General features: G+C 40.8%; 1 protein-coding gene across 12 annotated transcripts in view; it reads right to left on the reverse strand.

Annotated features, from left to right (window-relative positions):
- Positions 1–307: 307 nt before the first annotated feature.
- The window catches only part of CADPS (calcium dependent secretion activator), a 476,794-nt gene continuing 450,105 nt past the window's right edge, over positions 308–26,996 (reverse strand). For all 12 annotated transcript variants that reach the window (XM_055383622.2, XM_019024533.4, XM_055383621.2 and 9 more), the window contains 2 exons: positions 5,035–5,139; positions 308–1,543 (listed from right to left, as the gene is read on the reverse strand). In XM_055383622.2, the coding sequence (XP_055239597.1) occupies positions 1,364–1,543; positions 5,035–5,139 (285 nt within the window). In that variant the 3' untranslated portion in view covers positions 308–1,363. The remainder of the gene's footprint in view (positions 1,544–5,034; positions 5,140–26,996) is intronic.

Genomic DNA, 26,996 nt, shown 5'->3' on the forward strand with positions numbered 1-26,996 from the left:
TCGTACAGGAGAAACATTTCTCTCGTTTACACTACTTACTTGCTTAGCAAACCCTTATTTATCCTATAATGCAAGTGTAATCTGTCCAACATGTCCAAATGCCCACGGATTCTGAATTAGTGGAGTCTGAATTAACGGAATTTTAGGCAGTCTCTCATGGAGAACTACGAGCATTTGAAAACGACCCACTCCAACAGTTTCAAGAACACTCTACAAAAATTACCTCTTCCCTCCCCTTTCCTATTTCTTCTTGTTGTGTTTCAGTTCTGGCATTCAAAGTAGACAGAGGAAGACAGACCCAAACGTATATTCTTAGGACATTTGAATATTTATTGAGAAGCCACAGTTTTCCACACTTCCATAACTGTAGGCTTTATATAAGGCAAAAGCAAGATGGATCCACTACTTTACATGGAAAGAAATAGCTCTGCAGCAAACCCCAGGGTTGTGCAGTTACAGATCAAAATGCAATGTACTTGACAGATATAAAAAACAGTGTGGAACAAAATAATTTAAATTATGGTTACAATCTACTGAAGGAAATATCCACATCTTATTATAAACACATTTTTAGTCTAGGGTTGTAATTTAAATATTCGGTTTTTTTACATACACAGTTGAGACGTAAAAGCAAAATAACATTTAAGAGGAGAAAACTTTGACAGAAGACAGTAGTTTTGAACTGTGCGCTTGATGTTAAGTCATGATAGGATCGCCCCCTTGCCGTGGCAATTAAGAGAATCAATCCACTGGTATGTAGCCATCCTTTTTTTTGGCTAATTATATGAGTAAATGAAAGGATGGGTTAACAAGGACACAAGGGGTTCATTTTTTAGTTTTAGGGGAACAGAAAGAATCAAAAGTTAATTGTTGGAGACTTGCCTTTTGTTTTTCAAAAAATAAAAATAAAAACACAAAGCAGATCTGTGTGTTTTAATTAATTTATTTACGTACTCATTTAATTAACTGGCATCCACATACGTGAAACAGAGTGAATGTACTTGATGTACTTGCCCTCACATCCATTTACCACCAATGCATACATAGTACATGAATGAAGCATCATTGATCTTTGCTGATAACAGGGACACGCCTAGTGGTTAGACTATGTATTCTCCATGAACAGTATTTAAAGAATGGTGCTCCATATTGCTTGTAAACATATAGACATGGACATCAGGAAATCAGTGGATATGAAGGTCATTTGCTAATCTTGGTACCACATAGCTAAAATGGCAGTTGTATTGATAAACATCTCATGGGCATGGTAGTTGACAGAAAATTCCTAATGGGTTTAACTAACAGACTAAGGACATGCACTGATTACAGGACTCTGTCCCAGCGGACTCTAGGACCAAATGGTCTAATCGTCTTCTTCGTCTTCCTCATCGCTGTCCTTCATGCTGATGCCCTGCAGTCCCCCACCTTCACTCACTGATGCTGTGGCTTCCTCCACAGTGAGACGGTTCCGGATCGTTTCATAGGTCTTGCTGTTTAAGGTGGAGTCCAGGACCCCTTGCAATCGGAAATCTCTGTAGGTTTTCTAAGGAAGGAAAAGATACAGTGATAAGAGAGATCTCATCTCCATGATGGGGAGGGAGAAGGTAAAAGCAGGTGTGGGTGGGAGAGAACTGACCTTCAGCTAAATATCACACTTTATGCATTGTCAAATAAAAAGCCACTGTGCTTAGATTTCACTTGTATTGAAAACTGAGATCCTTTGAATGACAGAAAATGAGAAATAGTGACAGGATAAACTATATTAGATGAGACAAAGCAAAGAACATAAGCTTGTGTTTATTCAGTTCCATAAAGGGAAATGTTCCATAATTGTTTTGGTTCCTTTTTGTGGACTGGTTCTTTCTCTTAGGTTAGTGTAATATAATATGATAGACACAGGAAGGGGCTATAATATATAAATAATGGATTGAGTGATTATGGTATTTTGTGATTTCTATTGCAGTCTTGTTTTAGTATTTTTGAGTCTTGTAACTGCATAAGCTGTACTGATATCCCTCTGTCTCATTCACAAGACAGACATATGTATGTTGGTATATGAAACCTATTACAGGCAGTGGCAATTATGAGAAAGATGGAGCGCTAATGCCTCATCAATATGTTGCAGGCATGTGACTCATTTCTTCTCTCCTTGGGAAAGAACTGTATCTATTCTGTTCACAACTTTATGGTCTCAGGGAAGAAATTTGGCTCTTTTTCAAGAACAATGGCTTGGTATTACTGCACCACAAGTTCTTTCTTTGTTCCTTCAGGCAGTTTCTCTCAGATTTCCTTAGGTATCTCAAGGACTGTTTTTCTAGAAATCCTTCAGTGTTAATTGAATATGACCAGAAGCATCTGGCTGTTGTCTACTTTGTAATTTTTTTGTTTTTTTAAAAGGTCTCTAACTACAACTCTCCTCATCACACTGCATATCATTTCAGCTACTGATTCTGCTGTTTGTTTCTCCTATTGATATAGGAAACTTGCTAAAGGGGCAAGACAAGGAATGCTAACATACGTCAACACCACTCCCATCATTATTTCTTTTTTTTTTTCTTTCTTTCTTTTTTTTTTTTCAAGATGGCATCTTGCTCTGTCACCCAGGCTGGAGTGCAGCAGAGCGATCTCGGCTCACTGCAACCTCCACCCCCTGGGTTCAAACGATTCTCCTGCCTCAGCCTCCTGAGTAGCTGGGATTATAGGTGCCTGCCACCATGCCCAACTAATTTTTGTATTTTTAGTAGAGACAGGGTTTCACCATGTTGGCCAGGATGGTCTTGATCTCCTGACCTTGTGATCCACCCGCCTTGGCCTCACAAAGTGCTGAGATTACGGGCGTGAGCCATCGTGCCCAGCCCATTATTTCTATTTTTAATAGTCCATCTAATGCGGTCATGATAGCAACAATCACAATGTCAACCCCTCTTGAAGGTCACATGTTGTAATGACTACAGAGTTAATGAGTGAACCCAGTTCAGCTTACTGAAGTCCAGTAACAAAAAAGTAATCTGGTTTAGACATTACATTATAAGGTTATCCTCAATCATGCATCAACCTGCAAGGCTCGCTGAGAGCAGGAAGCTAGACAGCTACCTGAACTGTGTTTTCACTTTGATGGGGACGGGTAAGAGACTGAATAAATGTTAGGCATGGTGTGGGCCAGATATCTACACAATTAACTTAAATTTTTGTACTTTTCAATCATTTGTTCTGTTGCCACTTAGAATAACATAATTGTTGCCAGAATATGATGGGGAAAATAAAGGTAAAAAGCATTTGAGTATTCTCTCTTTTATTCAAATTCCATAGCAACGTTTATACCAACTAGACTCTCAATGCCTAAGTGCAGAGACCACATCTAGTCATTTCTGAATCCTCCATCTGGTAATACACAAGTAGAGGCCCACCTAATATTTATCCAATGTTGAATGAATAAATAAATGCTTGCTGAATAATGAATGAATGAATGGGTGAATAAATGAAGTGGCTGTTGATGCAAGAAAGAAAGCCAATTATCCTTGGAAATTTGCCCTGGAGGAGGAGGCCTCTGGGTGATGTTCTTGGTTTAAAGTTTGTGAATTCTGCTTCATAGATCTGAGTTGTGGCATTAGTTTAGCTGAACCCACTTTTTGCTAAAGTGAAGGGGTTCCTTTGGCAGTGACTTTTCTGTATCCCTTCTCTGTGGTTCATACCACATTTTTTTTTTTGTTTTGGCAAAAGGCTAAGATTAAACCTCCCCTCTGACTTATATTTTTCCTTCATAAAATATTGTTAATTTCCAACACCAATCTGGAAATAGAAATAATGGGAAGATAATTTTTAAGTATGAAAATTATATCTTTTTTTCATGTCTACCCAATAAGGGTCAAACAGACAATTTCCCCAAAGTGCATTTATGCACAGAAAATGGAATTCAAGTGGTCAGGCGACCACTTGACGATTGAGCTGGTCCTAAGGAACTGAAGTAAAAAAATGTGAAAATGAGGCTGGGTCCATAGTCTAAGTGTATACATTCCTTTTTTAAGAGCTGTAATACACTGCTGTCTACAACCTTTCCCGGGTGGATGCTTTGTGAGATCAAATGCAGATAATAATAATTCTCCTTAATTACACACAACGGAACAGCAATTGGTTGTAAGTCAGCACTGGGGTAAAGTGAAATGGTGCTGATCCAAAAGAGACTAAGAAATGGGGTGGGGGTGGGGTGCCCAGGAGTGGGTCTTGCAGGGACTTTTGGCAAACTGTTAAGAAATAGACATTCAGCTACATTTATTGTTAAAATATTTTAAAGGACTTTGTGCTTTGAATGAGATTTTTGCATACAAATGTTTTAAAACCCTCTATGGTGAAGCATCAAATAGAAACTGAAATGATCAAAAATGTATTTACCCCCTTCTGTGATCTTATTATTTCATGTAAACCACTGAGATTTCATGCTGAAATAATTATCATTAGTCCAAGGTGCACACACAAGAACAAGGGAAAAAGCTACTTTCAGGGTATGTTATCTCACCTTTGTGATCCTTTACATTTGATTGTATACATGCATTGTAAGATGAACTACTTCAATTAACTGTGAGAACAATATTGATTTGCATTCTGATAATGATCACAGGACATATTTAGAAATAGCTGGGGGTAAATATTTCTATTAAATTAATAGCGGCAAAATTTTATTTAATTAAACTATAAATGAAATTGGTAATGGATGTGATTAACATAATGACACCAAAAGCCAGTTTTTGAAAGTCTAATGCAAAGGACACGATGGCCTCTGCCGTATTTTTGTATGGCAAAACGAAGTATTTTTCCTCTCTGGAAAAAGATATCAAATTCATTTGTATTAAATTTCCCTTTGCTGTCTGAGTAACACATTTATCATGCATCACAAAACAATTGCATAGGTTTTTCTTGTATGAGATACTATTTTATATGTAAACTAATATTCTTTGCGTTAAGCAAGCTTTGCAGCTTGCCAGTGAAATATATTTCAGTAAGCTATTTGCAAAGAAGAATAATTATCTTTTCTTTTACCTTTACCATCCTAATTAGTGTTTTCAACTGATAAATGTGAAGCTGTAAGTCCATCCGGTCCGTCAACCAGGTGCAGATCACGTTCATGGAGCTGTTGTACCATTGCTGAAAAAAGAGACAAAAGTTCTCCAGCCAACACATCATGGAGCATTTATAGGGCAGAGAGAGAGCAGGCAAAGTTTGAGTACCCCACTCTGTTCCAGGAGGAAACAAAATGGTTAAAGAGAATTTGAGAGCATAGAGATTAATGAACGTTAGTTAGTTTATACAAAATTACAAGGTACTGGGTACTGGACCAATCCAAGACAGACAATCTAAGACAGTTAGGACTTCGAATCTAATTGAACTCTTCCACGACAGACATTTCCTATGTTTCAATTCATAGAGACCATCTTTTGCTCTTCTGATTCTCTTTTTTATTGGTTAATTTTACACCGTTTATATTCAATACACTAATTATTTCCTAATGTCACTGTCTTTGGTGCGAGAGAGATGAGGGCTTCTCCACTGGATTAATTGATGTTCCTTGCCACTTACCGTTTGAAAATTCCACACCCTGTCTGCTAAGTACAATACTGGAAATTGGGCTGAGAGCCTTAGGAATTTAGGGGCAAGTTTATCTTCATTTACCTGATTGAGGAGTGCTGATAAAGACAATGAATGAAAATTTCTCTTTAAGGGCCAAACTGTACTCTGGGCAGCTTATGTGCCCTTATATTGGCTGTGCAATCTGTTTTAATCTTAACACCAAAAAATTATGGAAGATGAGAGAAAAAAAACCATCTACAAATGAGCTCATTTCAAGCTGTTGAAATCATACTTCCCCTTAAGGGGGTTAAATTTTGCTTCTTGTCTGTGAAAAATGCTTGAAGCTGTGTCACTTTAGACTGCCACCCCTGTGGTGCAGGAAGTCTCTGGTGCAGTATAATTTTGCAGTACTGCTCATATATTCATAAATCTCACTCGGAGACATATGAACAGTGTTATGAAGTGTCAGTATAAAAAAAAATCTAATCTTTTAAACTTCACCAGGTTTCATTACGCTCTGCCGCTTATACCAAACAATTTACAAATAAAATGAAAAGGTGTGGATGGACCTATATATTTATTTATAGGGGATCTATATGAACTGTGTGCAGAAAAGATGCAAAAAAGAAAGACTGGTTAGAGAATTGAGATGATGCATACTCTCATGCTAACCAATACACACGCACATGCACGCGCGCGCACACACACATCGCACACCAGTGGGGATTCGAAAAGCATAAATAAAAACATGTTTCTGATGGTAACTCCACCCTTTCTCACCTAAAGATCATCCAAAATCAGTTTATGCCTAACACTCACAGTTTTTCCGAAGCCTTGTTTCTGACTTAATTTCTTTTAAAAAAATTAATTTAGGTTTTTACTTGCAAGGTAGAACTGCCAAGTTTCACCTTGCAAGAAACGACACAGTCTCAGCCATGGCGTACAGAAGCCCTCTTTGCAATCTTTCATTTCTAGGCTCCTTCCTCATCAGAGCCAATTGTGGCTCTCCTTGGAGCCCAGCCGCAACAGAGACCACACTACCCCAATCGAGGCAGCACTGCAGCCTCACAGCCAACTTCTGCTCTTTTAAAGATCATGGAGGCGAAACTGTCAGTTTTAGGAACCTTCTGTCCCTCCCCAGGGAGCAGGAGGGGTAGGAAGTAGATTTTTTTTTTTTTTTTTGGAGATTTGCAGTTCACTCCATGGAGGCAGGGTGTTTGCTGGGGTCAAGCTGCTTCAGGCATGGACAGGTTTTCCCCTCTAGGGGTGAGAACATTTTACTGAAAAATTTTTTTTGGTAATGGTTGTTGGGGGGTGTTTTTGGCACCTCCTGCCTTGGGATTCTGGAGCTTTTGCTGTCACTGCATCTGGGCTTGTTAAGAAGGGGCCCAGGGACAGGGTGATCACTGGGTCACTGGTATTCTGGCAGCCCTACCTTACTCCTGGCAACTGGGGTGCTCTCTTGTGCTAACTCCAGGCCTCAAATTCCACATTTACTGGTTGTAGCTGACATGTAATCTGGGGGGGGGGCTCAACAGATCTATTTTGAGGACTATGATCAACCTCCCCTTACCCCCAGCCTCCTGGGATTGGAAGATGACCTTCGAGCAATCCTGGCAAACTCCTGGCCAAACCTACAATTCCAGGGCCTCATGAGGGGTACATCTCAGGGACACAAAAGAGGAGTGTGGCACTCTGGCTTCTAGGCAGAGGTGGCATTTTGCTTTGGCTGTGACAACAGGCAAACCGGCGCTGGCTTATATCACTGCCAGCAAGCCTTGTGCAACATGCCTTTTTCTCTTTGCTGAGAGACGTGCCACCTTTCAGGAAAAAAAAAAAAAAATAACGCAACCCCCTGCCGCCCCTCCATTTTATGTAAGCAGTTCCCACTCTTGTAAATGGCTTCTAGTAGTAAAAAATAAAAATAAAAATAAAAAGGTAGGAGACTATCAACAATCTTGCTCGGCTGCCGAAAGGATAGGGAGGTAGAAATTGCATACAGCAATGAATCAGTGCATCACACGCAGCCTCCCACCCCAGGAGAACAAGAAAGCCCTGGAACATCCATGCTTTCCTTCCTGGATCTCACATCTAGCAAAAGAAGTGTAAAAAATGTATGATGCCCCATTGGCTACACATTTAAAGAGGCAAAAGGGAGTAAGTCACTCCTTTCCAAACCTTATGCTCAGGAGATGAAATTGGAGGCACTTTTGGATGCAGCACAGTGCTAACTTGGTTTTCCAGAAAGGCGCTTCAAGGCATTTGGATGTCGGAAAAAGCAGGAGGCACTGCCTTCTAGAACTTTAAAATGTTAGAGGTACAGGGGATCTTCCACGTTATCTGTTGTAGAGGAGGAAACAAAGGCCCAGAGAGGTGAAGTGACTTGCCAATGTCACACAGTGAGTGCCTCCGGAAGCAGCAGCTCTCCAAGATAGCCACAGCATTGAAAGAGCGGACTGTCTTCCGTTCCTCCTCCCTAAGGGATGGAGCAGTGTGTTTGCCGGTCATGGCAGCCGATCTTGCACATCTCTTCCCGAATCCGCGTTCAGGGATATCACATTGATAGCTAGAAATAGGCCTTCGTGGGGGATTTTTTCATCATGGGAATTGGCAAATGCCACAAACCAGGGCTTTCTCCCTCCCAGAAAGCCAGTCATTAAACATTTATCAGCACAATCCTTGGTGTCTGGGTTGTTCTGCTCTTCCTCACGGGGCTCACAGTGCTTATTAATCGGGTTTGCTTTATTTGAGATGGATGGGAATGCAGCAGATTTGTTATGATTCTTCAAAAGAGGAAATTAATAAAATATTTTAAGTGCTCCCTATTTTGTTTAGTCCTTGGTTCAGATATGCCTTTTCCAGAGCTACCCTAACACCTGGGCACTAACTTTTCGGTAAAATATACTCTAAGTCTGTAGAAATAAGAATTGTGGGCTGACGACACGTACTAAGTATTTAAGTATAATTTCTACTCCTTTACTGCCTCCCTTTAATTCAAGTATATTAATTTGGAACTTGCTAAATAAAGCTACTTTAATCCTAAAAAACAGCACTAAAGAAATAAAGCCCCCAACAGCCTGGGCACCTTTAAAATATGCCCTCTGGGGAAAATTCTGTGAAGGTTTTGAACTTGTCACCCAAAAGGATGCCCATCATAGACAACAGGGCCCTTGGAAAGGTGGGAACTTCTTCAGCAGCTGAACTGGATCTGAAGGCTCTATTTAAAAGAAGCTGGAAAGCTTATATAAAAATTTGCCACTTAATTCTTCTTTCTACAGTGTAGTGGTTAAGAGCACAGGCCCTAACATCCACCTGGGTTTGTGATCTTGGGCAAGTTACTTATGTTCTCAGAGACTCGGTTTCCTGATGAAAATGGGGACTAACTAGCCTTTTATAGGCTTTTTCTGATGGGTAAATGAAATCATGCTCATAAAGCACTCACAACGGCATTTGGCACATGATAAGGCCTCAATAAATGTTAGCTACCACCACCTCCACCACTGCAATCAACATCATCATCATCATCATCATCTTTCTTCTCTTTTTTCTCTCCCTCTCTCAACCTAAAAGATTCCCAAAAACAAGGGAGAAAGTGGAACACGTTACCAGGGAAAGTCATGTGGTGGCGAAGAAAACTATTCCCATTGGAATATTTCTGGAATTGTATGCATGCCTTATAGGACACACAAGTAGCCCCTTAACCATGCAATTGTGTTGTAAAGTTTTTTCTGGTAGATCATCACCCAAACTTTGGGTTCATAAAGCACATTTTAAACTATATTGACCTAGATTTACGTCTTGAATTAAAAAGATTCAGACACAGAATGAGTGATTTCTCAAACCCTGTGGGGTGAGTTACAGCTTCACCCTACACTGGCTACTTATTAGCTGGGTAACCTCAAGGAAATTACTTAATTCTCTGACCCTCAGTCTCCTTTTGGGGTTAATACCAGTACTCTCTTCATGGGATTACTGTGAGCATTAAAAGAAATCATGTATGTGGAGGGCCTAGCAGAGTGAGTGTCACATAGTAAGGACTCAATAAAATTTACCCACTGTTGTTATTCCTCTCAGAAACATCATGGATATACTTTATTTTTGTTTGTTTTTCTTTTTTTGAGACAGAGTCTTGCTCTGTGTTCAGGCTGGAGTGCAGTGGCATGATCTTGGCTCACTGCAACCTCTGTCTCCCAGGTTCAAGTGATTCTCCTGCCTCAGCCTCCTGAGTAGCTGGGACTACAGGTACAAGCCACCATGTCCAGCTAATTTTTTGTACTTTTACTAGAGATGGGGTTTTGCCATGTTGGCCAGGCTGGTCTTGAACCCCTGACCTCAGGTGATCTGCCCATCTTGGCTTCCCAAAGTGCTGGGATTACAGGTGTGAGCCACTGCACCTGGCCCATGGACATACTTTCAATATGTGACAGAAAGACATTTTTTTGATCCTCCCTTTCTAGTAAGAAGCTTAGATCATTAATATGCAGATACACTTGGGTCACCCATTCTGCCCTGCAAACATATTGATTTCATGTAGAGAAATGCTTAAACATAAAATATTTATTCTCTAACATTCGGGTTCACCAAGGCCAGGATTAGGGTGAGGGAGTAGGGCAGGGTTGTACAAGTGCAGGATCAGATCATGTCTTTAATGAAAATTTTGATATTTCAGTCATCATGGATTTTTTGCACTAATTTTGATTTTATAAAAATGTTGTATTAAAATGTTATTTATCTTGGTTACTATATTTTTTGGTTCTCCCTTAAATTTTGTGATAGAAAAGTTGCTCACTTACCTCTTCCTAGCCCTGCTCTTGGGTTCACTGTTCCCCTGGAAACTTTACCCCCTGGAAGGGATTAGGCTTGAGACAGAAGATGGGTAATTAACACCTTATTGGACATTATAGGATTCACAGAAAATGGGCTTTCATTTAACTCCGGATACTATCTAATCAGCTACATAGAGTGTTGCTACAATGATTGCTACTGCAGTTATGTCTTCTGTCATGATAGCCACTCTCATTTACATGAGTCTTAATTCCTGACCCCCAACAACTTGATGTTAATTTGATATCCTACAAAGACATTACTGTTAATGGTACATTTGTTTTCAGAACAAGCCATATATCACAGATGAGTGGCAGGGGAAACAAGGAGTAGTGGCTGAGAGGAGATAGAACCACTGACTGTATTTTCATACTCACTTGTCACAAGAGTAATTTATCCCTTTAACTTACACAAACCCCTGTCAGACCAGACAATTCCATAGGACTTTAGAGTCTACTGTTTTCAGCAAAGTACTATTTTGTACAGGATTCCTAATATACACCCATATGCACTCACGTGCATGTACAATTCATAAGAATAGTTGCCTACTCATTGAACATGGAGCCCTTATAATGTTCAGGCACTACACGAAATATACTACAAGCATTATATAGTTTAATCATTGAATTGAACTCAAGATGTTGATACTATTAACAGTCTCGCTTTGTAGATGAGAGAAAAGGGCATAGATAGGTTACATAAGCAGCCTATGGTCACACAACTAGTAAGTGGTGGGACAAGTTTCAAGTTGGTTATTTACCACTAAATCTGTATAAAAGTTGTTTGCATTCAACTTGGTACTTTATAGAAGTAATGGATTGGTTACACAGAAACAGCTCTAGTCCTAGGTGTCCCTAAAGCAAATTCATTCAGCTTTGAAGTTCTCAAAGAAGTGCGTGGGTAGGACAACGCTGTTGAAACTGTTTCTCTTAGAGCCTGAGCTTGGCTTGGTGTCGGAAAGATTCTACATTTTATGAAGATAGAAAGTTGCTAAGCAGAGTGTGGGGACTCAGGGGCATCCCCATGGAAAACCACTCAACAGCCTTAAGAACTGATGGATGAGAGACAATCATTGCTGACTCTTAAGGGAAATGATAAGAAAAAGGTGAATGAGTCCGAAGGCTACCATTTCTTGACTAGCATTGACATAATTTTTCTTGTCCCCTATCATCCTACCTCCTCTTCTATTTTAGGTTGGTAACTCATCAATTGCTAGTGGAAGAAACTAGAAAAGTTACCTTCATCACAATGATTGAATATTCCTAACAGAGTTTTAGAGATAGAAAAGCTATAACATTGATCAAAATTTCTGAAAAATTACATATCATAGGCTTTACAATTTTTAGTGAATAAGGAAAGCAAAATGGTAGAGCCTTTTCATGTCAGGGGAAAAAACTGTCTCATGTGAAATTAAAGATGTCATCAGGAAGCACTAGAAGAGAAGAATTTTAGGCAAAGTCACAAATCCAGTGAAAATAGTCTAATCCAGACTCAGTTCTTCCTGTGTTGCTTTTTTCTTCACAGGAAAATTTTATTGAAGTATAACACACATACTGTAGTAAATCACTTTTAGCAACACACACACATACATATATACACACACACACATACTCCCAACAAGATATGTTACCCCATGCCTGTAAGTGAGGGAAATATTTCACCCAATATCATAAAAATGAGCTCTTTAAAAAAATAATGGCCTAAGAACAAATAAGCATACCATGCAGAAACACACACCTTCACACACCTTCTTTGATTGAAAACTTGTGACTCAGTCCAATATATCTCCATCCTGAGTGATAGTTGAAATCCACTAGGAACTGAGTTCTATTGTTAGTTCATTTCTAAACATGTATTCCTTTGAAACTGGCATGTTCAAGCCATCTATATTAGGAAAGCAAAGCATTAAATGCCTGGGCAGTTCATGTTTAAATTCTAAACAGTGCTGTGGCTGAATCTTTATCATCATCCATAGTTTCACTTCACAGATGAGGAAACTGAGACTCAGAAGTATGGTGGTCTAGCAGCTAGCAAGAGATGGAGCATCGACTTAAAATTCTGAGAGGCAGTGCAACCTGTGGCTAAGAAAATGCATGTGACTCAGACCACTTGTGTTTGGATCCTGACAAATTCCTAACACCCCTATGCCTCAGTTTTTTCATCTGGTAAGTGGAGATAATAATAAAACCTACTTAGGATTAAATGAGTTATTTAGGTGCTGAGTGCTTATAACAGTGCCAGGCACATACTAAGTACTGAGTATTATTATCTGAGCCATGTTGTCCTAACCTACTTCCCAAATAAGAAATCACAACTCCTTAAGTGTGAGCTACTCAGGGTTGTACAAAACTTTCTGAGCAGCAGGCTAAGCACAGTGGCTCACAGTGCCTGTAATCCCAGCACTTTGGGAGGCTAAAGTGGGAGGATCACCTGAAGCCAGGAGTTTGAGACCAGCCTGAGCAACACAGTGAGACACCGTCTCTACAAAAAATTTAAAAATTAGCCAAGTATGGTGGTGTGTGCCTGTAGTCCTAGCTACTCAGGAGGCTGAGGTGGGAGGGTTGCTTGAGCCCAGGGGTTTGGGGTTCCAGTGCTATGATTGTGCCACTGTACTCCAGCCTGGAGAACAGAGCAAAGCCCTGTCTCTGAAAAAACAAACAAACAAACAAACCCCACCTTTTTGAGCAGCTTCTGTTTTTCTAAAAATGCCTGAGCAAGCAGGTAATTTGGTAACTGTTTGGTAACCAATCGGTGTTTTTGAACTGAATGCTGGAGGATTTTTATATTTTCTCTGGAAAGTTCCCTTTCTCTAACCCAACACAGCCACACCTCAGAGAAACTGGCACAGCATCTTGCCTAGAGGGGCTAATGAAATAACATTTTGTTTGTTGGCAAGGAGTCAAAGAAGAAGATAATACTTTGACCACGCCCATGTGACTAAGTTCTTCATTTTGTTTTTGGTGACAAAAGTGAACTATTATTTAAGGGAAAAAACCCCTACAACCTATTTCAATTGCTATATTGAAATACTGTAATGAAATATTTTACGTTTGAAGCTTTCAATGCGTATTTCTTCCTTACAATTTGGGTAATTTAAGAACATGTGAAAAGCATCATTCAGGGTTTCTTTACACTTCCACCAAAGTCCCTGTAGCTTCATTAGCCTAAGCCAAAATTCCACAGCCCCCTGGGTCTCTCAGGTCTAACGATTACCGGGGATCTGGTTGTATTTGGTGTTCTAATCAAAGATTCACAGAGGGTCTGACAAAGAAACCCTGGCACGTTCAAGCCGTCTATGCCAAGTGGGCAAAGCACTAAAGGACAGCACGCAGTTCATAGCAAGTTTCCAGATTTGTCAAAGCTTCCCAAGGGCTGAACAAATACTTTCTAAAAGGGCATATCCTCCAAATGCGTTCAAAAACCAGTGTGCCGTTGAAAGATACAATCTTCTGCCTTACTTGAGTGTTGCTATAATTCAGGATTCATCCTTCAAAACAACTGCTCTTAGAAATGGGTATTTCCCAGTCACAGCTTCAGGACGCGCAGCTAACAGCACAAAGCTATAATCAGACACCAAAGCTATAATCAGACACCGAAGCTCTAAACAGACACCAAAATCAGAGGGTACAGATAATCAGAATGACCTTCTCAGCTGCCCTAAGTGTCATTTTTAGTTGAGGGTAGGATTTTTTTTTTTTTTTTTTTAACATCCGTAATTCTTTGGATACCTAAAAACCCATGCCATTGAAGTCTTTACAAAGCTATCAGTGCTGTGGCTTTTCAGGATGGCCGGGTCCTAAAGTTTGGATGGCAGCTCCCTGAGGACTCACTGACGGAGGAGTCTGAGACAACGTGCTACAACCACAGTTTCAGAGACTATGGCTTTCTATAACCTGCTGCTGAGAGAATTCAGCTCCTCTTTTGCCTTTAGCCTTTTCTCATTAGGAAGAGATAATGCAAAAGACATAATAATTTAAAAGATATATTTAAATTGTTACTGCTTAAAATATTTGCTGCTTCTATGGGAAGGTATAAGGGATTTAACATTTGGGAGCATTATTTCAACTCCCTTAGGAAGGTCCTAAATATCTTGATTTTTTATTAAGATAAGCAGTTATCTATTAATGACCAAATTCCAACTCTGTAAAATGTGTAACAAGTAATTCTTTAGCATCAAAATTTCAAACGAATGATTAAAGGGATGAATCCACAAGTAGACTCCCGACTTAATGCATTTCAGCCTTCTAACCCAAGTCAGTCCTGTTGCATGGGGGAAATTTCAAGGGGAGGCAAGAGTCCAGAAGGATCCTTTCTAAAAGCAAATCAAGCAGGGGAGTTTAATCCAAAGCTTAGCTTATATGAACTACCTAGGGGTCTCTCTCTGGAAGACACATCTTGTGGGGAATTTTTAGCTAGCCAAAGCCAGAATACAAGTAAGTATGTTGCTTCTGAATCAATCTGATTGTCTAAAACCCAACAAGTCACAAAATCCCCCTTTATCCTACCCAATCCCACTTTTCAATATGGCGGGTGGTCATCAGTGAGGAGGTGTGATGGTCTCAGAAAGGCTATCTTTCCTAATAATCATAAGATATTGCTGGAAATGGTGTACCATCTTCAAAGGAGAAAACTAAGCCAAAGTTCAACTCATTGGAACCAACTTAAAGACACGAAGGCACAAGATGGGAAAGCAGAGGCACTGATGTGAATTTTCAGTTAGGAATACTACCTCCAACCCAAAAGCAAATACCACTTTTCCGGTTTCCACAACCTGAGTAAGTACCATTATACTCACTCAAAAGTGGAACTTTTGAGTATAGATGCAAAAACATTGAAAGTAGGATCTAGAAGAGATACTCCCACAGTGATGTTCATAGCAGCTTTATTCACAATAGCTGGAAGGTAGAAGCAACCCAAGTGTCCATCAGAGGATGAGTGGGTAAACAAAATGGGGTACATGCATACAATGGAATATTATTCAGCCTTAAAAAGGAAGGAAATCCTGTCACATGCTACAATATAGATAACCCTCGAAGATATTATGCTAAATGAAATAAGTCAGTCACGAAAAGATAAAAACTGTATGATTCCACTTATATGAGGTATCTAGAACAGTCAAGTTCATAGAAACAGAAAGTAGAACAGTGTTACCAGGGGCTAAGGGGAGGGGTAAATGGGAGTTGTTTAATGGGTGAGAGTTTCAGTTTTGCAAGATGAAACGACGTCTACAGATCGGTTGCATAACACTGTGAATCTATATAATACTATTGAACTGTACACTTAGAGATGGTTAAGACAGTACATTTTTTGTTATGTGCTTTTATGACAATTAAAAGAAAGATGGGAAATAAAAATCACTTCCCATACTTAAAACGAAACTTTGCCTAAGAAAGAACAGATATGTAGCAATGTACATATTCTAATCTGGCACACCCAAACATACTTTAAAAAAAACAAAAAATTTCTTTGTAAGATGAGTGTAGTCATTTCATTTAATCCCAGGACTGAGGCAATTTCTCAAGCTCTCAAGGCTCCACAGAATTTTGAGATTATGAAGAACAAAGAACAAATCTGGTAGCATTTGCTCAGTCATTTATTTGGTTTATTTAAAACATGCCACGGGGCCAACATTTCTAAATCTGTGAAATAGAATTAAATGAAGCCCAGAGATGAGAACTGAGAATCCTCATAGAGGATTGGATCCAAACAACAAGAAAAGGATGCATTTTTTTACACTGTGAACCACATCACCTCATATGTTTTCACAGAGACTCCCCTGTCCCTTATCCACCAGCCCCCGCTCCAATTTTTCAAGCCAGATCTGCTCAAGCAATATTCAGCCCTGAGACCCCAGTTGCCCAAAAGGGCAACAGCTCTCCATCCAGAATCACTCCCACCACAACAGACTTATTAAGGTTTGGAATGTGTGTTCAGGAAGCCCTTATTTTAGGAAACAATTAAGTAGAATTAGGCTAATAATGCAAGGCAGGCAAAGCTTTTGCCCTTTGCTGAAAAATAACTCCTACGTGGAACAGTTATACTAATAAAAATCATGTATTTCTTAAATGCCTCAAAATGATCTTTGCACCAAGCTCAGCAATTAACACTGCCCCACTGAGGAGCATTTATTCCCCAGGCTTGGGAGGATTAATCTCCCTGTTCGCCCAACCAATGTCTTCTGTTGGTGAAAATACAGTGTGAGGCTTTGGGGTCTGGGAATAGAAATTTCTGCAAGTGGGAATTTTGCAGGAGGCTTAATTCCCTTCTCATCTCAGAGGGTGGCAAGGTGGGAAGGAAGGGCTGGGAGCCCCCCACTAGGCCCAAATAGAGGCCACACCAAAACTCTTCTCGGGCCTACCTGTTCTTGACCTCCAGGGAGGACGGGAAGGCCTTTCTTCAAGTGGCCTGGGCCTTGTCTACTGGGGGATTGTTCCCAACCCCCCAAACCCACTCTTCCCTCAAAGTAGCCATTCATGGGCCTTCCTCTGGGCCAGAAGCAATAGATATCCCAGCTCCAAGTCTGGGCAGGAAGTGACCGCTGGGCAAAAGCGGGACACAGACCCTCCCGTCTGATGCTTTGTCTCCTTGACAACACCCCAGCTGGTGGCCCGAGGCACAGGCTTAATTTCTTTTCTTTCTCTGCCCACCCTCCCCGCCCCATACTTCTTTCCCTCTTTCTCTGCACGCACACGTACGACATCCAACATAAAGTTGCCGAAATAGCAATCTTGTCTCTGAATATATAAATTGCAAAAATTGATATGAATAAATCTGCAAGTAGCACACTGATTGTGGCACATTTTATCAAAAAACGGCGCTCGGTTGCTCGGTGGCTGGGGAGGGGGTTGGTGTCATTACACATACAGAAAAACATCTGCAAACTCCCAGTTTCTTTACTTAGAACTGAATGGAGGCATGACCTCCTGTTCCTTGCCATGAACCCTGAGTTCACACTCATATTTTACATGTTACAGGAAGCCACAGCTCGCCCCAGGGGTGCTGCAAACAGACACGCAGAAGCCAGATGTAGCCCCGCCCCCCGCCAACTCCTTAATGCACCTGAAGAAGCCGGCAACTCGACATTCAAAAGCTGACATGCTCGTAGCTTAAGGTCACTTCAGATTTTGTAAAGAGGAGGACAAAACCAGGAATGCTTCTAGGGCTGGGCTGTCAGCAGGGAGGCAGAGGGATTACAAGAAACCTGTGACTCTGCCTCTTTCTGCCTTTGCTGGTAGTTTTTTTGTGTGTGAACAAGTGCCATACAACAGATTGAGCCTCGTATAAAGGCCTGAGACTGTGCAAGGGTTCCCCGCTGGGCCTCAGCTGTGCTTGCAATTAGCAATAGGCACGGAGTGATTATTGTTGGGGTAGCGGATGGCAATGCGAAGTGACAAGTTTTATGGGGGAAGTTGGGAGTGGGGATGCTCTGCAAGTTTCTCTTTCTTTCTTTTTTCTTTCCTTTTTTCTTGTTCTGCAAAATACCCTTCCTTGGGAGGCTGCAACCTCCTGTTTCAGTGAAAGCTATTTTTCTTTTTCCCTCGTCATTCAAAAGAGTCTTAACAAAATTGTTTGGAAGAATATTTTTCTCAGTGCTTCAGAATGCGGGTTTTCTAGGTCAGAGCTTCCTTGCTGCCCTATTTAATGTCAGAAATACCCATTTGCCTCAAATTAGCAGAGAGCTTGGAGTTGAGGGCAGGAGATTAAGCACACAAAATTACTCAGCAGGTGACGGTGGGGTGGATTTGGGGGTTGAGAAGTCTTTAAAACTGACTACAAGACATTATATACTTCTGACAAAAGAACATAGTAATCCTACCTGCTTGCTTTAACCACTGTTGTTTGCCTATTATTATGTGCTTTAATGCTCATGAGAGCAAAACTATTGCTGATACTACTCAATTACCATAGTAACTAACACCAGTGACCTCTTATCACAGGGCTCCCAGCCCAGCTAAACCAATCCAGACAGTTTGTGTCTTTTTATTTATTTAAACGGTGACATATACTTGGACTGGAAAGCTCCAAATAGAGTCGACTTCTCTCTTTGTCTAGAATAAGAACTTGTTTTGAAATTTTGAGTAAGGGCCTTTTCACCTTTTGAATCTGAGGTGGTTCTGAAGTTTATGGATTTGAGGCTGTGGAACGCCTTCAAAAACATGAAGACACCGAACAATGCCCAATAAAAAGAAAAGAACATGTGTACATCAGAGACCAGCAGCCTCCCAGCTGCAGGAAAAGTTATGTTTCCCACTCAGGTCTCTAGCTATGGTCTCTCAAAGATTGGTAGGAGGAAAACTGGAGGTTCTTCCTGGGGGACCATGGCTATTTTATCATATCAGTGGGCTAAACACAGACAGGACAAAATGACTACTCAGAGGGATTTAACTCTAAGTTTTAAAAAGGAATTAAAGGTGACATTAGTATACACTTTTTTTTTTTTTTTTGAGACAGGGTCTTACTCTGTCATCACCCAGGCTGCTGTTACCCAGGCTGGAGTGGAGTGGCGCGATCACGGCTCACTGCAGCCTCGACCTCCCTGGGCTCAGGTGATCCTCCCACCTCAGCCTCCCAAGTAGCTGGGACTACAGGCGTGCACCACCTTGCCCAGCTAAGCATACATTTTTCTAGCTTCGCATTTTTCACTGGCCTGTGAATGTATATGTGAATACATGTGTGCATACTCTATGCTGTACTCTGTCTGAACACTATTGGTGATTCTGATTTGTTGTGCCACATTAGCATATTAAACGCTCTGAGAAGTCCTGTAGTAGAGAAGTCCATTTAACTTTGTGTTTTTCCAAATGTACTTAACACAATAACTATTTTTCTTTTATTCTTTTTTTTTTTTTTTTTTTTTTTGAGACTATCTTGCTCTGATGCCCAGGGTGGAGTGCAGTGGTGCAATCTCGGCTCACTGCAGCCTCCGCCTCCCAGGTTCAAGCAATTCTCAGGCTTCAGCCTCTTGAGTTGCTGGGATTACAGGTGTGTGCCACCCCACCTGGCTAATTTTTGTATTTTTAGTAGAGAGGGGGTTTTGCTATGTTGGCCAGGCTGGTCTTGAACTCCTGGTCTCAAGTGATCCACCCGCCTCGGCCTCCCAAAGTGTTGGGATTACAGGCGTGAGCCACTGCACCTGGCCAGAAGAACTATTCTTCATGAGCCACCCATTAAATTCTCTCAGGATGTTTATGTCTCATTGAATCTGATTTGGAAAAAAGTTCTACAGTGACATTAATAATATTGCAATGACTCACACCTGTAATCCCAGCACTTTGGGAGGCTGAGGCAGGAGGATCACTATAGGTCAGGAGTTCCAAGGCTGAGGTGAGCTATGATTGCACCACTGCACTCCAGCCTGGGTGACAAAGTGAAACTGTCTCTAAAAAAAATAACAACAAAAAAAACTAGCAATAATAATAATAAAAGTAGGCAGAGAACAATGACATGTGCCTATAGTCTCAGCTACTTGGGAGTTTGAGGCAGGAGGATCACTAGAACCCAGGAATTTAAGGCCAGCCTGGGCAATAAGTGAGATCCTAGTATCTTAAAAAAAAAAAAAAAAGAAAGAAAAGAAAATATTTAGTGAGCCCTTATTATATATCGGGCACTATTCTAAGCAGTTTATATGACTTAAACTCATTTACTTCTCCTAACAACCTTAAGAAGTAATGACTTGTTAAATCCTATTTTACATTTCTATAGTATGTAATATTTATATGAATTTGTTCTCTAGGAAAAAGGAAGAAAAGGAAATGTAATTTCATATGTAATAAATTGGCTTTTAATTTTTATTGTATTTTTCCTGTTTCTGAGCCTTCAGAGATTGGGAAGCCCATGGGTTCCATGTTTTTTTTTTCTTTCTCTCTTTTTTTTTTTTGAGACAGGGTCTTACTTTGTCACCCAGGCTCGAGTGCAGTGGCAATCTCAGCTTACAGCAGCCTCAACCTCCCAGGCTTAAGTGATCCTCCTGCCTCAGCACCCCAAGTAGTTGGGACTACAGGTGTGCAACACCATCCCTTTTTTTTTTTTTTTTTTTTTGGTATTTTTTTGTAGAGATGGGATTTCGCCATATTGCCCAGGCTGGTCTCAAACTTCTGAGCTCAAGTGATCCACCAGCCTCAGCCTCCCAAAGTGCTGGCATTATAGGTGTGAGCCACCAAGCCCGGCTGATAAATAATGTTTTCTATAACTACATGAATGCCCTATTAATATCAAGTTAAATGAAGAGCAAGGCAAACACCTTCAAAACCCTCCCACCTTTGAACTCAAGGTGCCCAAATATCAAAATATACCTTCCCCCCTCTCTCTTTTGATTAGCCTCCAAGGCCCTCCTGCCTTGAAAGAAAGAATCTAACTTAGATGTCAAAATTAGATCTGTGCTTGCCTGTGCACAACATAACTTCTGAAACTGCGGAATGTCTAAGAAATTAAATAAAAATGTAACCAACGGTCAAACCGTGAATGAAAAATGGAACATGGGCCAGACACCAGCTGCTCTAATACCCCTGGCTCAACAGCAGGACCTATCACAGCAAAATCAGGAAAACTTGGTTTTGTGACACTTACATAGAAAAGTTTTGTAGCAAACATCAGAAGCTGACCCCTTACTTTCTGCAAGCAAACCGGGAAACTGTGATATGTAAGAGAAAAGGAATGGCTCTCTTATGTACCTGAATTTCTCAGTTCAGACCATTTCTTTCTTCAAGATACATAAATAATGAGCCCAATGTGGTTAGGCCCCAATCAGCTTCTAACCAGGCCTTGCTCCCAGGGCAGGTGTGCAGTTTGGGCATTAACAAACTGACCACTGTTAACAATACCTTTTTCTAGGGCCTATTTTTCTCTGGATATGTTGGGGGATTTATTCATAGGCCTCCCTGTGCATTGAGAAAATGGACCCCCATGCCTTTAGCCTCCATCCTCTCAAAGGAACTTACTGTTTTGAGAAAATGTATAGTTACAATCTGAATTTGCACTTTCAAGTCGTCTCAATCTTTTAAAGCTTGATTATGTCAAAAAGAAAATTCCAGTTTTGGTGGCACATCCTACCACCCATTATCCATGTGAGCAGTGCGAATAATTTATCTGAAAACTATTCTCTGATATGCATACAAGAACTTAAGATGTAGGAGAAGGATTCAGCGTATGAACTGAATTCAGATTGTTCACGAACAGCATCTGCCCACTCCCCTGATCGCTTCTTAGGTATGGGAACTGCATTTAGAGTGAACTGCATTAATTCGCAAGCAGATTGACGTAAGCAACTGAATAAGAAATTTGCATACCATATAGAAATGATTATAGAAATCATACTCTAAAATAAGGATAGTAACTCATGTACAGAACGGAAAGATAAAGTGGAGTGCCAACTTTGCCTTCTTAAAACAGGGTTGGCTAATCATATTAGGGCTAATTTCATAATTTGCACACATTAAACTTTCTAGAGTCATGAATCATTAGAGTTTTGTGAGCCAAAGTTGAAGTTCTTACTTAGGAAAATTCAAATTGACTTTAGGGAGTTGGTTTCCTGGGCTGAGGTGGTTTTCATCATTACTCTCAACATACAAAAGCATGGTCTATGTATGTACATAATTTCCAGGCTATTACATGGAAAAAAATTCAGGTGAATAGGTAAATGGAATGCTTTACATTAAACCACACAGCTGGTTTCCAAGCAGATAGTGAAAGGACACAAATATACCATCTAAAAGGTACTGTCTGGAATCCTAGAATTTGAAGACAATAAGACCCAACAACTCTAACTGGGTTAAGAACACTTTCCAAAGTCCTCTAGACAGTTTTGAAACTAGATCTATTTCAATTCAGTGAACATGAGCTCTTTGGGGAATGATTTCTCATAAGGGAAGAACATGATCTTTTTAGGAGCTGGATATGGCATTGAGTGGTTTCCAAAAAGCAGTCAACATACAAGGACTGGGTGCAGGGACAATATTCAGATGGTGGTCCAGGAGCTGGGAGGGGTGTTGGGTTTCAGAAGAGAAGGCAGAGTGGCATGAGGGCTGGAGGAGGGAAGATGGCAGCAGATTGGGGAGAGCATGGTAGGCAGCACAGGTGGATGGAGAGGGCATCTTGATCTCCTAGGAGGGAATATTTGGGTGTCCATAGCGACTGCCCAATTAAAGGAGTCTAGAAAACAGGTTCTGATGCCTGGGGCCCAGGAATGAGGAAAATAAAGACAAAGTGCTGCTTTTTAAAAGTTAACATGTGTTTTCACCATGTACAGCTGGGTTCTGCCTCCAATGGCGCCCTTTCCTCTTGCTTTATTTTTACTCTCAGGAAACCGTATTCTCCTCTTTCTACTTCTCACTGCATATGACTCTATTTTTTTTCTCTTTATGGGAGGGAGAACGAATACACACACACACACACACACACACACACACACACACACGCACCACACTTGCCAGATCACTTACCCAAACCTTACCCTGGGGAGCCAGCCATCTCATTTCTGTAAAAGGCACAAACCTCAGACCATTGTCCTTATACCAGATACACATTCAACATGCTGGGTGCCCTCGATAGCTACAGATGGTTTGGGATCCACCAGCCAGGAGGTAAGAAGTCTGCGTCAGGTCCCCCATTGAAGTGTTCAGATGGGTCTAGGGCCTGAGCACAGAGAGTTAAATCATAAATTAACCATGAGTTAATATGTGAGGCCCGGATCACTCTGCATTGCCGTCAATGCTTCCCGTCCACAAGGCTCCCTCCCCCTTCCTCCCCACACCCCCCACCCTTTTGAGGTGACAGAATAAGAAATTAAACACTTGTGGGTTCATTCGAAAGAGTGAATGAAATTGAATAAGCTCTCAGTACTTGAGGCGCACAGCGAGCGCCTGAATGGGGCAAACCTCCTAAGTTGAATGGAGTGTCTTTTGGGACCAATTTGTCTCTTTTCACTCTTTATTCTTCCCTTTTTGCTGACAGATGTACAAAGGCGGAACTGCGCCGTGCAGCTTATCCGCATGCACCCACAGCAGCTGTCACTTTTGTCGAGCAAGTTAATCAAGCAAATGCCACCATATCCCACTTTCTATAAGGAACAACATGTTATAGACAGTAGTCTTGCTAGAAAGAGACTTTATTTTAACTTTGATTGGCTTCGTTCCCCCACCCCTCCTGACGCTTCCCCCTTTTCCCCCCAAAGGAGGGGGAAGGGGGGACTTTGCCCAAGCCAAGGATTTGGCTATGACAATGTCAGATTTCATAATAATATTGTGTGTGAGGCTGGAGACGCATTTGGAGTTCTTTCCTAGGGATGGAGGGATGCCCCGGGTCTGGGTTTTTTTGGAGTGTGCTATTGTTTGTGCTGGACTGTTAGGCTGCATGTCTCAAGTTATAAAAAGAAAAGCCGAGGGCAGAAAATAGTATTACGCCACGAATGTCTTGGATTAATTTTATTCTTTTTTCCTTTGTAAAGCAGGTTGTGTTATTTACATATTTCTTTTGATAAGCCTCCTTGCCTGGCTAAGCTTACAAAGACTGTGCTAAATACATAATAGCATTTCTTTGTGCATCTTGTCGTTAGTGAGTTCTTTAAGTTGAATGCCCAAATTTATTTCTAATGTGCACCAACAAATGCAAGCAGGCCTCCATTTCTCTAATTCTGTGTAAGCCAAGTGGGGAGCCTTTACAAGAATTCCCTCACGTCCACATCCACTTACCCTTCTGCCTCAGTTACCACTATTTGATGGTGTTCAGAAACCACAGGCAAGAGTGAGCTTCATTAAACGGTACGCAGTGCTGACCTCAGCCACTGCCCCTGAGCCCCCAACCTGAATGCCAAAACCAGACATATTTTGAATAAACAAACTCTTTAGAAACAATGCATATAGACCACTTTCCAATGGCCAAGGGATTTGCCACTTTCAAGAGTTGGCTAACAGCTGACGATCTATCTGGTAAGCTCTTTAAAGTTTCAAGAGAAAAAACAACTCCCTTTTTTTCTTTTCTCCTTTCTTCCTTCCTTTCTCTTTTTTTTCTTTCTTTCCTCTTTTCTTTTCCTTCCTTACTTTTTTTCTCTTTCATCACCTTGTCACATTGTTTAGTGTAAGCTTTGGTTAGAAATAAATCAAGAAAGGACTTTGGTGATACCTGATCTCAAATTTTCACATTGCTGACATCTTAGGCATTATTGGATAATGACCACGTAATGATTGAGTTGCAACTCCATTTGTATTATGCACAGATTGTATAACCATGTTATTCTATAATTGTCGATTACTCACCTCCCCTCTCCATAAAGTATTGCTAATCTGTGAAACCTCATAGTGCCATTGAAAACTTAGCTATGTAGGTAGGTTAAAAGAGTCAACAGTACCTCATTGGAAAATCTTGAGCATTGTTATTTAATAATACCACTGTGTCAAGCTTTGCTTAAGGAACTTAAGCTGCTACCCTAAACCATTTATCAACTGTCTGGGATGTAATGCTATTGTGTTACCAACATTTTACCCCCCAAATAAACCACAAAACTTTATTCTTATGGGATAAAAGATCTTAGAACACAGAGGGAGAGATAGACTGAAAGCTGAGACCTACCCCTTAGTTAGGCCTAGGTAGAAGTGGATTTTGAAGCATATATGGTATGCAAGATTCCCTACTGTGCTGTAGTCTCTTTCAGCTGAGGATGGGGTTTCACCCTGAAGTGGGTTACAGAAGTGCTTTCTGGGATCATTTTAGGACCAGGGTCTGCTGGTATTCACAGAGCTTGAGTCCAGTGACAATGTCCCCACATTCACGAAAAGACCTGCCCTAATGGGGTTGAATTTTCATTAAGGGGTCTCTCTGATTAGCTATGCAACACCCATCATTGTTAATGGACAAGCTGTGACTAATAAGCCATGTTCTAGCTAGAGGGTCATAGAATCACAATTTCTGTCTTATATCCTGCGCTGATGCCATGAGGGAAATAGTGATTACAGTAAGAACCCCAGTGGATGAATCTGGGACACATAGCACTCAGTATAGTGGGGGCTTTTAGGGGTAGGAAGCACATATTTGAATAGTGTAAAGTTTTTGCCTAAGATATTATAGTTACATGGCTATTCTTGTGGTCAGAAAGAAAGAGGTTGGATCTAGGACTGACTATTTTCCAGGCTTCTGAATTTGCCGAAGTCAGTTTGCCACTCAGTAAACCAATTTCTTCATCTATAAAAACCTACCTCACAAGGAGATCATGAAAATTACATGCATTATTACACTTAAGTGCCTAGAACAGTACCTGGTACATAGCGCCCAGTGAATATTGGCTCTCATTGGCCTCAATACCTGTAACATGGAGATCACGAAGGTTCCTATATCCTAGGGCTGCTAAGAGGATTTAAAAGAAATAACACATTTAACAAGATGGTGCTGCTATCTCTAATGTACAGTCAGGAAAATATACATTTAAAAAACTCTAAATAAATGTTATAATTGTTATTATTAAACAGCCATTTATTAGAAACTTCAATTAATTGGAATCTTTCCTCGTGTTTTCCTCTTAGGAGAATGCTGTCTTTTTTTCTCTCCCTAAAAGCCGTCTTTGGGATTTGTATCAAAAGAGCAGCTTTCAGAATGTGCTTTGGGCTGACAAACACTGTAGCCCCATCTTCTAGAGGCACAGAGTATGGCAGAAAGAGCACTGTATCCAGAGTCGGGGAACTTACTCGCAGTGCAATTCTGGATAATTCACTTTTTTTTTTTGAGACGGAGTCTCGCTCTGTCACCCAGGTTGGAGTGCAGTGGCACAATCTCAGCTCACTGCAACCTCCGCCTCCTGGGTTCAAGTAATTCTCCTGCCTCAGCCTCCCGAGTAGGTGGGGCTACAGGTGTGTGCCATCACTCCCGGCTAATTTTTTGTATTTTTAGTAGAGATGGGGTTTTACCGTGTTAGCCAGGATGGTCTCAATCTCCTGACCTCGTGATTTGCCCCCCTCGGCCTCCCAAAGTGCTGGTACTACAGGCATGAGCCACCGCACCTGGCCTGATAATTCACTTTTAACATCTTTGAGACTGGATAGTGACACCTGGGGTTAAGTAGTGTGAAGCAAGAGTTCTAAAGTGTCTTGACCCAGAGCATTAGACTTGGCTTCAGATGCTCAATAGGGTGGAAAACAGAACTAAAACATTTACAAAATTGTTTCAAAAGTTGTCGAAACAGAAAAGGTTTTCCAATGAATCTTCAAATTCACCAAAAAATCAAATGGGCCAAAGCGATTCATTACCCATTACATGAACCAGAATACTATATTTTCAAGGCTTACAAAAAATCAACTGACAATTGCAAAAATCCACAGTGAAATTCTTTAAGGACTTAATTCATGTTTTTGAGTTTGAATTGGAAACCGAAAATATACCTGACAAAGTACACAAGATACTATCAGGGCTAGGAAGTCATCAATACCTATTTAACAAATGGTTATTGAAGGCTTACATATGCCGGACACTAGTGGTGAATTAGGTAGACAATAACAGTGCTCTCAGAGGTGGGGATGAAAATACCATAGTTTCAGAAGAAAGGGCCCTGAGGATCTGGGCAAGTTCATTTTGGACCTCAGGTTTCCTGTCTTAAAATGAAAATAATACTATCTCTTCCCATCTCTCCA

The sequence above is a fragment of the Gorilla gorilla genome, chromosome 2 (assembly GCF_029281585.2).
Source record: "Gorilla gorilla gorilla isolate KB3781 chromosome 2, NHGRI_mGorGor1-v2.1_pri, whole genome shotgun sequence".
Taxonomy (NCBI): domain Eukaryota; kingdom Metazoa; phylum Chordata; class Mammalia; order Primates; family Hominidae; genus Gorilla; species Gorilla gorilla.